Source organism: Akebia trifoliata, chromosome 11, assembly GCF_017979445.1.
Source record: "Akebia trifoliata isolate Shusen 1 chromosome 11, ASM1797944v1, whole genome shotgun sequence".
Lineage (NCBI taxonomy): Eukaryota > Viridiplantae > Streptophyta > Magnoliopsida > Ranunculales > Lardizabalaceae > Akebia > Akebia trifoliata.
Window position 1 is genome coordinate 50,553,791 of NC_141385.1, and position 13,318 is coordinate 50,567,108.

General features: G+C 34.0%; 1 protein-coding gene across 2 annotated transcripts; it reads left to right on the plus strand.

Moving 5' to 3' along the window:
• Positions 1 to 8,730: 8,730 nt before the first annotated feature.
• Positions 8,731 to 10,967, plus strand: LOC147392483 (F-box protein At5g46170-like). Of its 2 annotated transcripts, XR_015183141.1 has the most exons (3): positions 8,731 to 10,174; positions 10,605 to 10,670; positions 10,808 to 10,967. XR_015183141.1 is itself a non-coding variant. In XM_086459693.1 (2 exons), exon 1 carries the CDS (start codon positions 8,968 to 8,970, stop codon positions 10,153 to 10,155), a length of 1,188 nt encoding a protein of 395 aa, XP_086315819.1. In that variant the 5' UTR covers positions 8,731 to 8,967; the 3' UTR covers positions 10,156 to 10,174; positions 10,605 to 10,967. The 2 variants fall into 2 exon arrangements, 1 of the variants encoding a protein (XP_086315819.1); XM_086459693.1 differs by having other exon boundaries at positions 10,605 to 10,967.
• Positions 10,968 to 13,318: the final 2,351 nt, after the last annotated feature.

Consider the following 13,318-nt stretch of genomic DNA (forward strand, 5'->3'; position numbering starts at 1 on the left):
TATATTTTTTTTCGAGGGAGGACAAGTTTTAGGTACAGGGTTCGGGGTTGGTTGTACTATAATTAGGGTTTCTAGATGAATAGCCTGTTCATTATGAATCATACTTCAGATGCCATTTCTGCATGTCTGTTTTTTTGGTGGAAATGCAGTAGATGTTGGAATGAGATCTGCCCCGTTGTTTTATTTATCTCATCCTTTGGCACTCCTGCTTGACTGAAGTTTGCAGTTTTAGGTTACTCAACAGTACAATATGCTGAAACTAAATTCGCAAATCACCTCAAGGAACTCTCTCTCTCTGAAACTCTCATCTGTGCTTCTTCCCATTCTGGGTGTTTATTGATCTTGGTGTATGATTAAATATTGGTGGAATTTGTGGTGGAAGCACCTGTTCTTATTAGACTTATCCCTCAAATCTCGGATTGCATTTTTCACAGCATAATCATTAATGGTGAATTCTTATTTCAAACGTTTTTCTGTTTCTATCCATCCTTGGTCTTGTTACTTGTACAAACATTACCATTGTTAGATAATCTGCGATTTCTTGGTCTCAATCTCTCTTAGTTTTCATCATTGAACTGCCATCATTCTTGTGTTCTCAAACTATTTCGCAGAAGGTATTTACCCATTCCCTGCCATATGTTTCTTTCATTTTAACTCTCAATCAACAAATCTACTTCAAAAAAACACAGCTAATTTTCACAGTTTTAATCCGTTCTGCAAAATCCCATAATAGGAGGTTTTGATATTTGATAATATTAGATTGAAGAGATCCACGTTGAAGTGATTCTTTACAGTTCATCATTGGTTTTGGTTTGCCAAAGTTTCTGGCGTTTCAAGTATTGGTTTGCTTAAAATACATCTTATTTTGCTTTCTCTGTAGTATGGCAGATGTAATAGTAGATTGACGATGAATTTGAATTGGGAGGTTTTGGCTAGTAGCACTGGAAATACCAGTGCATTGAGTAATCATGTTTTGTTGTGGTACATCTTCCCTTTTTTTTTTTTTTTCACCTGTTTTGATTTATCTGTGTTTTTGTGCCTCTTTGTCTGTTAAAAATTTGGAGGTGCAAATATTTATAGTGATTTACTATTTAGGAAAATATCATTGAAATGAATTGTGGCTTTTCCACTGTAATGTGCAAAATATAGTATATATTAATTTTGTTGTCTAGTGTTGTGTGAAAATGGAAATATGTTGAAATTTCATACAATTAATTGTGGAGGCAATCATGTATTCTGCATGGCCAGCTATATTGTTTTACTTATTTATGGGAATATGATTTCCTAATATTTACCATCGAAAAATTGGCACATAGATGCTATGCCAAAATAAATGCATTTTAAAAAACAAATATCGGTTAGGGCTCACGAGAAATTTCGACTTTGTTATGAAGCTCTTTGTGGGGGGTTTGCTATTAATATCTCTAAAAATAGTACGTCAACTTGGCTTCCAATATAATGACGAAATGTAGAATCGAAAGCTCGTGTTTTTCAATTTGAAAGGGGATCCTTTCACATCCATCCTCAAAACCATCCAAACTTTCTCACACCAATCTCCACCACAAACTCATTGCTTGGATTAGCTTTTCATTATTAGTCTCTAAATTGAAACGGTTCACGTGCTTCCCTCTGGTTTTGGTAAAAGGGTATAGCTTCCTATAAAGGGAGATATTTGTGAACTAAATAAAACCCTAAGATGAATGAGAGGTGTTGAAAGAGTTGGAAAAACTCTAGAAGTCAAATGTTTTAAGTATCTTTATTATCTAGCACCCAAACCTTTATGAAAGGATGACAATACATCCAACCACTAGAAATAATAATAATAATAATAATAAAAGAAAAGGTACTACTAAGAGGATTCCTCATGTGTATCCCATCCAAATAGAGCCTCATGTGTCCCATCTATCAAAAAAAAAAAAATTAAAGAGGAAGAATAATAGAATGGTGATTTGAGTCTACTAATATAATATTTCATAAAATGCATTCATTTACTATCACTATCCTTTATTTACTTCAATAATTCATTATCTTCAAACTCTATGGTAAATTAATTTTAATCAATTCAACATCATCTTCAAGTAGAAACTTATCTTCCTCTTCGAAGAGATTTGTAATGTTAAGGAGAGGATAAAATTTTTTACTTATGAGGTTGAAGATAAGGGCATTAAGGTCATTTTTATAGATCTCTAAGAGAAGATCCAAGTCAAAAGGATATTTTTAAGACGATGAGTGGGTATGTCGACCAAAACTCTAAATCATCATCAAAATAACAAGTGGAGAAAGCAAGTATGAGTGAAGGAAAAGGAAAAGGAAAAGCACTTAAAACGGATCTCATAAACTTGTTGGGGGACACGTGTGTTTATTTAAATAAAGCTTTTCTCTTAAATGTAGTTGACGTGGACCACAAAAACTTGTTGTTTAAATGATTCTTTTATATAATATAATATAAAAAGAGAGTTTTATTTTTTAAGAAACAAATATCCGGTCCGTGGGGTGAGGGAGACATAATTGAGACAAACTCATGTTGTTTTCATAATAAGACAGCTACTTCTTCTTTCTTTTCTATATATATGTAAATAATTAATGGCAACCACCAGACATGCATTGATAAAAAGATGGGAGTCACATTTTGATCTCCACTCACAAGAAGCCACGTGGTACTCTCTCCAATCTATTAAATCCTCAAATATTAGAATTTCATTTTTTCCAAACAACTGTATTATATATAACATACTAATAAATGTAAGGGTAATAGAATAATGCTGAAGCGACCTCAAGATTGTACCTCATATTGGACATGAATGTGTGTAGAAACCATATATGTTTTTCATTAAAAATTATTTATGATTTCTACACACTTGCAAGTTCATATGAGGTACAATTTTGAAGTCACTCCTGCACGACTCTTGGTGATATTATGGAGTGGGGTTGGAACCCACTCTCACATGTCAAAACTTGCAACAAAAATCTCCCTCTTTTTAAGACATGTGTAGTCTAGATAATAGAGAGAGAGAGAGAGAGAGGTGGCAAAATATTGTAAAAAAAAAAAAGGTTAGCTGTTTAATGATTGTGTCATGAAGGTGACCTCTTTTATTTAATTTACTAAATTAGATTTGTACTTAAAAAAAGGTTAATCCCCTCATTTTTTTACTGTAAAATATAATTCATTTCTATTGTGGTATATGTTAAACAAACACTAAAATATTTATTTTATGTCATACAAGTGAGATACAACATGCTAATAAGTGTAAAGTAAGAAAATTAAGCTTTGGATTGCATTCTTCAAGTACAAAGGTGAGCGACCAAAATGAAAAGAGTGGGTAGTGATCGAAACCTTTAAAACTGTAGGTCTATTGTTGCAAAAAAATTGATTCCATTAATTGAAGATTGAAGAAAACATGCACATAGTAACCTCATAATTCATGCTAGAAAAAGGATCTTCATAAGTTGTACTGAAAAGATTTTCGATTAAATTGAATGATCAAAAGAGGGATTTACATTGAGGGTCTGTTTGATTCAAGGAATTGTAAAATTGAGAGAGTTGGCCTTCTGAAATTCAACTTCTTAAAATCGACGTTGAGAGTTAATTACAACTCTAGTGTTTGGTTGCGGTCGAAAATTCATTTTAAGGATGCAAAAAGCTCCAACTTCAAGACTTTGTCAAATTAGATTGGGCTTGAATTGAGTGGTGTAGATCAAGGTTATCAGCAACATTGTTTTCTTATATTAGACCCTAGATTGAGTTATTAACTCATTTACAAGAAGTAATCTCATCACATAGGTAGAGTATTGCAACTCCTTAAAAAAAAAATATACATTATAAACGATTAGGAAGTTAGAATTTTACGAAGTTGGGCATTCCAAACAAATATGTATCAGCTTCTACGATTATGAGTAGTCAACTTTTGCCTCTCAATCCTCAACATCCAAACAAATCCTAAATAGAGAAATAATAGGTAATTTTATAACAAGGACAGAACCATAATTTTGTCTGTGTGGGGATGATTAAGCGTTAGATTTTATTTTCCGTCGTAATAGCATAGAAATCTTATAAGTTTTAAAACTTCTTATCAGATGAGTGTCCCCATTGTAAATTTGCCCGATACGTTAAATGATTTGATATATCACGATACTCCTTATCATACAACTAATATGTGATATATCACGATACTCCTTATCATACAACTAATATGATAAGAAAATAGAGTTACTATTGCCGTGCCAATTTTTCCTAACGCCACACTAATTATAAGCAATTCTTTGATGATTAACCTGAGAATTGGCGTGGCATTAGTAAAAAAAAGTTAGTGTGACAATAAAATCCACAAGTAGATGAAAGAGACTCTACATATGCACTAATAAGTGGAGAGGTGTGGAGGCTCTTTCTCCTCTTATATCTTATTCTAGAGAGTTTTTACTCCACCTAACTAAATCCACCAAGGAAGTTGGGAAACCCTGAGTTTCTGTTCTTTTGTTCTAAACCAGACTCGTTTTGCCAAAATAACCAATTATAACCTTTTCATTGGGATCAGTGTGCGTTTGTGGACAATAAAAATTTTCTTCTTGAAATGTCCAACTGTCTTTCTTTCTCATGAATTAAATGCCCCTCCCAGTTACAGTGGCTCTCTGCGCTCATGTTTTGTCTGTCACAAGTTTCATTTATTACACCAAAGATGCCTTTACCATCTTTCTCTGTGCCAATGTACATGTATTCAATACTCCATGCCTCATTAAATGCTCATTTTAATTTGATTATCACTGAATGATAAAAATAGAGACTTGCTATTACCACACCAACTGTGTGCATTCCTTTGTGTGATTTACACAAAGAATTGGTGTGATATTAGTAAAAGTTGGTGTGGCAATAGTAACTCTTGAAAATTAACTTTTCCTTTTTTTTTTTTCACAAATAAATTTCATTTTAAAGTCCAGCTTGGTAACGTGTGCAATAAATATAATTTGAAAATTGAATTTTGTATTGAAAATGCCTTTAAAACATTAATTTTTATCAAAATACCATCAAATTCCAATTTCCTTTATTTTATTATGCAATTATATTTGAGGTGGTATGCTCGTTTACACCAAAGTTACAAACACACAATAGTTAAAGTTCTTATTTTTATCTTTTATAAATAAATAATTTAAAAAATTCTTTTAAGTAAGAGCTTGAGTAGCCTTATTAATATAGTGAGAAAAAAAAGGCTTTACTAAAAGATCTCAAGTGTGTTACACATCTCGAAGTCTTTTTAACTCTTGACGAGACTTAATAAGGCCTTTTTTCCTCATTATGTTAGATCAGAAAGTGTTAGTGTTTAACTAATATATTTTTACGTAGAGTCCTTTTTGGGATTATATTTTTATAATTTTAAAAAATTAACTAATATTATTTTAAATAAAAATACTCACATATTTTTTTCATTTTAATAATAAATATAAGGAAAAAGACATGTGCATGACTAGTGTTGTAGAATAAAAGATTTGTTGTTTTAAAAGTTATGTGTTAAACTGATCAACCAATGGCATGGCGCCAAGTGTATTAAATGAGCAAAAAGTGATTGATCACTAAGAGAAAATTCAGAGACAAAATTTGAGAGTAATTCAAGTTCTTTATTTTTAGTAACATTTTAGTACACATTGCATCATTGTATTGGTTCATTAGCTTTGCACATAACTTTTGAAAGAACAAATCTTTGGCCAGTGTTGCACGAGTGGTAACTCATGTATTCAAACTTATGCATACGTGTAATCATATATGTTTTTCTCAAAATACAAATAGCGTAAACTCGAGGAAAATCAATGGTTTCTCTAAACATAGTGTTATAGAGGTGGTGTAGTAGGAAGTTAGTGTAGCATACATGGCTCAATTTAATTTGATTCGAAGTCAATTCTATTATTGTGCTAATGAGATTCTAATCAATATTGTGATCCAATAAATCGTCATTGATTCCAAATTGAGGATTAGATGCATAGTTTATAGATTTGTGTTCTGTCTTTTCTTGAAAAGGGGTACTTCAGTCATTTCAAGGAAGAGTTGTCTTCTTGGGATGAAAATAAGGTGGGGTCAGTTAATCAGGCCGGCAATACGGGCTAGTCAATCTTATTCATCTTAAAAGAGTATTTATTTGAGACATACCCTCCACTTTTTGGTCAATAGTAAAGATACCCTTTTGTTTTGTTTTCAAAAAGTAACACGCCCCTTGACTTAAGTCTTCTTTCAAAGATAAACTTAAAAAACCTAAATGCTCCTATCTTCAACCCCTAGTATTTTTCTTCTTCTTTATTTTTTCACCAAAAACTTAAATTTTTAAGACTTCTTCTCTTTCAACCTTCCAACCTTGATAATATAATTAATTTTTGGATTAAAAAAATTATACATGATATTGAAATAGTGTAATGATTTTCTAACGCCCCACATGCTCCCTACATTCTTATCACAGAATCGTAGATCAATTGTCTTAAGATACTCATAGTCATAAATCATGTTCTTGTGTATCCCGAGGCAAATGGTCTACAATTCTATGATGCGGCAGTGTGTGAGAGGGAGAGGGGCGTCATATTATCACAACTTGTTGAAATATGAGGTTAAATATGTTTAAAATAATTTATAATAAATATTAACAACTTGGTAACAATCGATTTTTGGGATAAAAAATTAATCCAATTAATAAAATCATAAATAAAAATAATATCAAGTAGACAGATGAACAATTTATAATCGGCAGATTCTCTTTTTTGGATACAATGAAGAAGGGAAAGGGTGTCATATTATCACAACTTGTTGAAATATGAGGTTAAATATGTTTAAAATAAGTTATAGTAAATATTAACAACTCGGTAACAATCGATTTTTGAGATAAAGAATTAATCCAATTAACAAAATCATAGATAAAAGTAATATTAAGTAGAGAGATGAACAATTTGTAGTAGGCAGATTCTCTTTTCTAGATACAATGAAGAAGGGAAGGGGCGTCATATTATCACAGCCTGTTGAAATAGGAGGTTAAATATGTTTAAAATAGTTTACTATAAATATTAATAACTCGATAACAATTGATTTTCAGGATTAAGAATTAACTCTGTTAACAAAATCATAGATAAAATAATATCAAGTAGAGAGACGTACAACTTGTAGTCGGCAGATTCTTTTTTTTTTTTTTTTACAATGGAGAAGGGGTTTAAGATACACTAATGCCAAGGACTAAGGTCATTAAATGGATGCTAAATAATAAATAAAAATCACTTTGGATTGCTTATGTTAAGATTGCAAAAAGTACAAATCTACTTGGAAATACCAGTTTTCCTACATACAACGACATAATAGTACGGACCCCATTTATTTCCATCCTTCAAGTTGACGATTCCCCTAAAAGATAAGAAAAATACTTTTGGATCTGATTTTTTTTTAATTGATAAAGAGAATATTTCATGTAAGATTAAGATAGAATGAAACATCAATGACACTATACCTATTGATTATATGTGAGAAATAAAAGAAGATAATTTTTTCTTGGAATATTTTTAGGTTGCAAAGTGTCTAAAGTATGCCAAGGTCTGATTAATTTGATGAATCACTTTTGACGAGATTAAAATTTTTGGATTTAGCTGATTTTTGATGAGGATGATCTCCTCTTCATAGAGATCATCCTCATAAAAAATCAGCTCAATCTGAAATTTTTAACCATTAGGATAAAACGTTGTAGATATATGAGTAGATATGTGTGTACACAGAACCCGATCCTATATATATATACATATATTCATTTTGTTTAGTTAAATGTAAATTAATTCAACTAAATTGAATCAAAATATGATCACAATCAAACTAAATTGATAAACTTTTGATTTAGTCATAGTCTTCATTTTAAAACATTGTTTCATTATCAACCCATGTCTATGAGAGGGTTATTAACGGTGTAATTATTTGGACTTGCCACATCAACCATGTATAGACCGTCTATCAATTTATCACAACTCACCAATATAAAAAAGAAAAAAAAGATTTATCTAAATATCTTATTGTGGGATAACAAATATATATATATATTTTATTGTTTGATTTTTTATTTTTCATGAAAAATAAAATTTTAAATTCATCCAAAATCAAGGTAAAGGTGAATTTCATTTTCTAACTTAACCACATGGGATTGGACTATAAAATCCATCTCCCTTTCTTTATTTCTTCTTCATCTTTTTCACCTCTCTCCCTCCATCTGTGCCCCCCTTTTTCATCATCTATTTTTTCTTCCTCGAATGCAATGCAAAAGTGAATTTCAGTTTTCAAACTCTTCAGAGGTTCTTTCAAGTTATCAATCAAATAAAGTATTCTTCTAGAAGGAGTATTATTGGAGTAACATTGAAATTGACATCGTTCACAAAATGATAGAATCCTCTCTGTTGTATCTCGATGAGGATGAAAAGCATTTATGATTCTCTGTGTAATATCCACATCAGTAACGTGTGAAATGATGTACATATCAATGTTACTTTGAGCATTTTCATGGTAGAACTTTTTTTTTATTATTATTGAAGATGAGATATTTAGCATCTCATTAATAAAGACGGTGGCTTCGTACATGATTTCATTGATTGGTGTGCTATAAATAGATTTTGATCTTTCAATAAAGATCATAAACATCACAATAACCCCATCTGACGAAATTAAATGTGTCAAAAAGAGTAATTTAATTTATCTTTCCTCCGTCTCAACTCTCAACTCTCCTCTCTCCTCTCTCCTCTCTAACTCTAATATATGTATTTCTAACACACTGCCAGCTATTTCCAACTAACCCATGTTTCCCCATTTTGCCCTTTATTAACACTCTATTTCTCTCTCTCTCTCTTCCTCTGATACGCGATGGTCTTATCCCAAACTTCATCTGGTCGGAATTAGGGTTTTCTTCTCCACACCTATCAGATCTGATCTCATTACTTTGAGCTTCAGCTCATCTCTCTCTCTCTCTCTCAACCATGACTTCTCTCAGACCTGATCTCACCAGAAGAATATGGCCGGATCCATCAACAGAGTTAGAGACAGATTCTGAATCTATCGATCATTTCGATCGATTACCGGATTCTTTGTTGCTAATAGTCTTCAACAAGATCGGAGACGTTAAAGCCCTAGGTCGTTGCTGCGTTGTTTCTCGCAGGTTCCACGATCTCGTCCCTCAGGTCGAAAACGTCGTCGTCAAGGTCGACTGCGTCATCTCCGATGAAGATTCCTATTCGGCGACAACCTCCTCCGACAAGAACCGTGGAATCTTCTCCAACCTCGCCCGTCTTGTCTTGGGTGGCATCGTTAAGCCTCTCCAAGCCCTAACTCAATTTCTTGGTCCAAAGAAATCCTCAGCTTTGTCTCTCGTTGGTGCGAGTGGTGGTTGCCTAACCATTGAAGACGAAGACGATGACATGGAAGCAAGTGGTGTCACTCACCACTCTCCCACTCAAGTCTTGAAGAACTTCAACGAGATCCGTAACCTTCGAATCGAACTTCCCAATGGAGAATTAGGAATCGATGATGGAGTTTTACTCAAATGGAGAGCTGATTTTGGATCCACCCTTGACAATTGTGTCATTCTCGGTGCGACTTCAGTTCTTAAACCCAAATCCACCAAATCTTCACTAATTCAAGACTTTAATGCTGCTGATGGGTTCGGTGTTGGAAATGGGGATGACAATGGGAGCATCCCTGATTCATTCTATACGAGCGGAGGTTTGAAATTGAGAGTTGTGTGGACAATTAGTTCATTGATCGCTGCTTCGGCCAGACATTACTTGCTCCAACCGATAATCGCAAATCACCACACATTGGATACTCTGGTTTTGACAGATTCAGATGGGCAGGGAGTGTTGAGGATGAATAGAGAACAGCTTGAGGAGTTAAGGGTGAAACCATTGTCGGCTTCGACAGCATCAAAGAGGACGCTTGTGCCAGCCCTTAATATGAGGCTTTGGTATGCACCGCAATTGGAACTACCCGATGGGGTTGTGCTGAAAGGGGCAACATTGGTTGCAATACGGCCCAGTGAGCAGACATCGATCAAGAAGGAGATATCTGATGCATCTTGGGTATCTTCCGCGTTCGAAGAGCCATATGGGATTGCAGCAAGGCTTCTGGTGAAAAGACGAACATATTGTCTCGAGATGAACTCTTTCTGAGAGCCATGTAAAGTCTCAGGTAATTTACTTTTATTCATCCTCTCTTCCTTCCTTTGTTACGACCACCCAATTAAAGTAGATGTTTGCTGTAACTTTGTTAAAAATGAAATATTTAGATGTTTGCTGCTGCATTGTTCCTCCTTCATATAATTTGCAATTACTGTTGCCCCCTTTGTATATATATCCATTGATAATTGTACACAGTGGATATAGCATATAGGATACCAGAAGCACTCTTCAAATATTTGATTGCTTTAGCATTGTAGATGTTAGCTGGAAGATATGTGCTTTTTGTTCTTCCTTTCCTGTTTTTTCATTTTTAATAATATATTTTAAGCTGCTGCGGGTATCTCTGAGGGGGCTTGTATACCTGCTCAAAATTTCCTCATTAAAGTACTCCTCAAGAGTTTGATTATTTTAGGATTACTGAATTTGTTATGGGATTTCAGGGAGGAATGCGGGATATCATAAGGAAGAGGGGATGTTGTGGGGGGTATCTTGGCAAAAGCAGGCAGGCAGGCATAAACATTTTTTTTCCAAGTTCCTTTAAACCTTGCTTCCTACCATTCAAATGGTGCCCCCTGTATATGTTTGTTTTTTGTGTTTGAGCTGAGAGATGAAATGCATCCACTTTTTGGTTTCGTTGTTGCAGGCAAACGCTTGTAAGATATGCGCACATCCACAGCTAAATCAATGTTGTAATAGCTTTAAGTTTGTAATCATCTCCACTTTGATGAAATTATCCTTATTAGAAATGTGAATATTGTTGTATGGATGTTTTAAGATCATGTAAATATTCTTTGTTTAGTTCCCTTTTGTCTTTCTTGGTTTATCTTCTAGTTGTCCTAGCAAAGGCTCCATTCATGGTTGTATATCTTATTTATTCAGCTTTCTCCCACAAGTATCGTATAGTTAATTTCACTATGATTTAGTTATGACGGTTGTTGATCCTCAAGTTTTTTGTTATTGCATCTAATTACTTTTTATGAGTAATACAACACATAATGAATAATATTTGCTAGGATTCTTTAAAGCCATCTGTAGTTAGAGTTTGTTGATGGGATGGTGAATCAATTCGTTTGAATGAGAAATAAAAAAGGCCAAGCACAACTGTTCAACTTTCTAGGGTTCTTTGGTACACTCTTATGGAAGTTGGGTGCTTTTTCCAAAATAGTATTTTGAATCCCTCATTATTTCGTCATTCGGATTGTAGTTAGTTTTGCTTCCCTCTTGAAGAGTAGGAAACTTAGGATGGTTGGTTAGGCAGAACCATGCGAGCATAAAAAAGGCTATGAGTACACTCTTGTGGAAGTTGGGTGCTTTTTCCAAAATAGTATTTTGAATCCCTCATTATTTCATCATTCGGATTGTAGTTAGTTTTGCTTCCCTCTTGAAGAGTAGGAAACTTAGGATGGTTGGTTAGGCAGAACCATGCGAGCATAAAAAAGGCTATATGAGGTTTTCTTTGGTAAAGCAGTTATTATTCCAACTTTATTTGTCCATATACTCCAGACCAGTCTTAAGAAAAAAAATGTCTTTTTCAATGGAAAGATTACAACTCAGTCTCTACATTGAAGATGCCATGACGATGGGTACCTGTACTTTACAGTGGCCAACTTTGAAAATAAATGTGATGCATACGTCAGGCATTGGTAGAATTCTCAAGCAACGATGTCTACACGATTAAAACATGAAATCAATGGGGGGACTAAAAGGATATGAAATTGGAATTTTCTAAACTCAACTGTGGGTTGAGGCTTTCTGTCAAAGAGGTGGTTTATCTAAAAGTAAAAAAACACAGATTTCCCAGAGATTGTTGGTGTTTTTTGGAGATAAATTTTTCTTGGGAATCGTTACCATCTCAACTGAGTTTGTGACTGATGGGGGAGTCCAGTGTTTTCCAATTAAATTAGAGCCCTGATACTCACGCCTACCATACAAGCTCTCGATGCCTATTTACTTGTGGTGCCCACTTAATTTTTCAGAGTCGTGCTGGAGTGACCTCAGGCTGGAATCTCATATGGCACACCTGGACATAAAAGTGGATAGAAACCATAGATGTTTTTCACTTGTATCTCGATGAAAAACATCTATGCTTCCCATACACTTTCAAGTCAAGAAGTGTGATATGAGGATCCAGCCTAAGGTCACTTTAGCGTTGTTCTTTCTTATGATGCTCTTTGCGGCCCACTTACTAAAATTCCTAAATGTCACTGAACCTATTTGGGGTGGGTTCAAAATCAAACTTGTTCTAGTTGACTCGGTAGGTGGGTACCACTGAATATTATAAAATCAATTCGGATTTACAAGAGAGTTATGTGTAGTAGATATCTACCAAACGAATTTGATAAGTCCCCACCAAACATTACTTTCTCATGTAAATCTCCAGCTTGGTATGCTAGTGCTGAATCTTTGTATATAGAATCGGTACATGCCTACCAGACCTTATAATAATAATTCAGTACTAGCATTACCAAGCCAGAGATTTGATACAAAAATTCTCATATGAATGGCTTTGACTCAATTAATTTTTGAGGAGTTAACGATTATAAAAAAAAAATGTATGAGTAAAGAAAGAGAACATCATTGAAACTAAAAACCTTCTCAACTTTTCTAGATGCAAAGAAGAGAGAGAGAGAGAGAGGGGTGGATGGCAGAGAAGCATGATAGAATTGATAGAGGTTAATGTTTCATTTTGTAGAATAGATGAAGATGATGGGTGTATAGTGTGAGTAATGATTTTGTAACTCAACTTAACAGTGACTCAAAAACTCAACTGACGTGTACCTTACAAGAATCGTAGATTTTTCCCTTGGGATACACAATTGCACATCCCCATAAAACATGGGCACTTGTGTATCGCGAGGGAAAAAATCTACTGTTCTTGCACCTGCCACGTCAGTGAGTTTTGAGTTACCCTGCCAGGTTAAGTTACAAAATCAGCACTCATAATGTAATATAATAAGGGTGTAAGTGAAATTTATCTTCTCTTTTTTCCAAAAAAGAAAAAAAAAATCCACTCTAAGTGAGTGTCGAGAACGAATATGGTGGGCGCCAATAGTACGACTCTTAAGATTATATGTAAGAGCAGGTGGAAAATACAGCTCTACTGTTGGCATAATAATGTATAAAAGAGGGGGATTGTAAACCAATTATGGAAAGG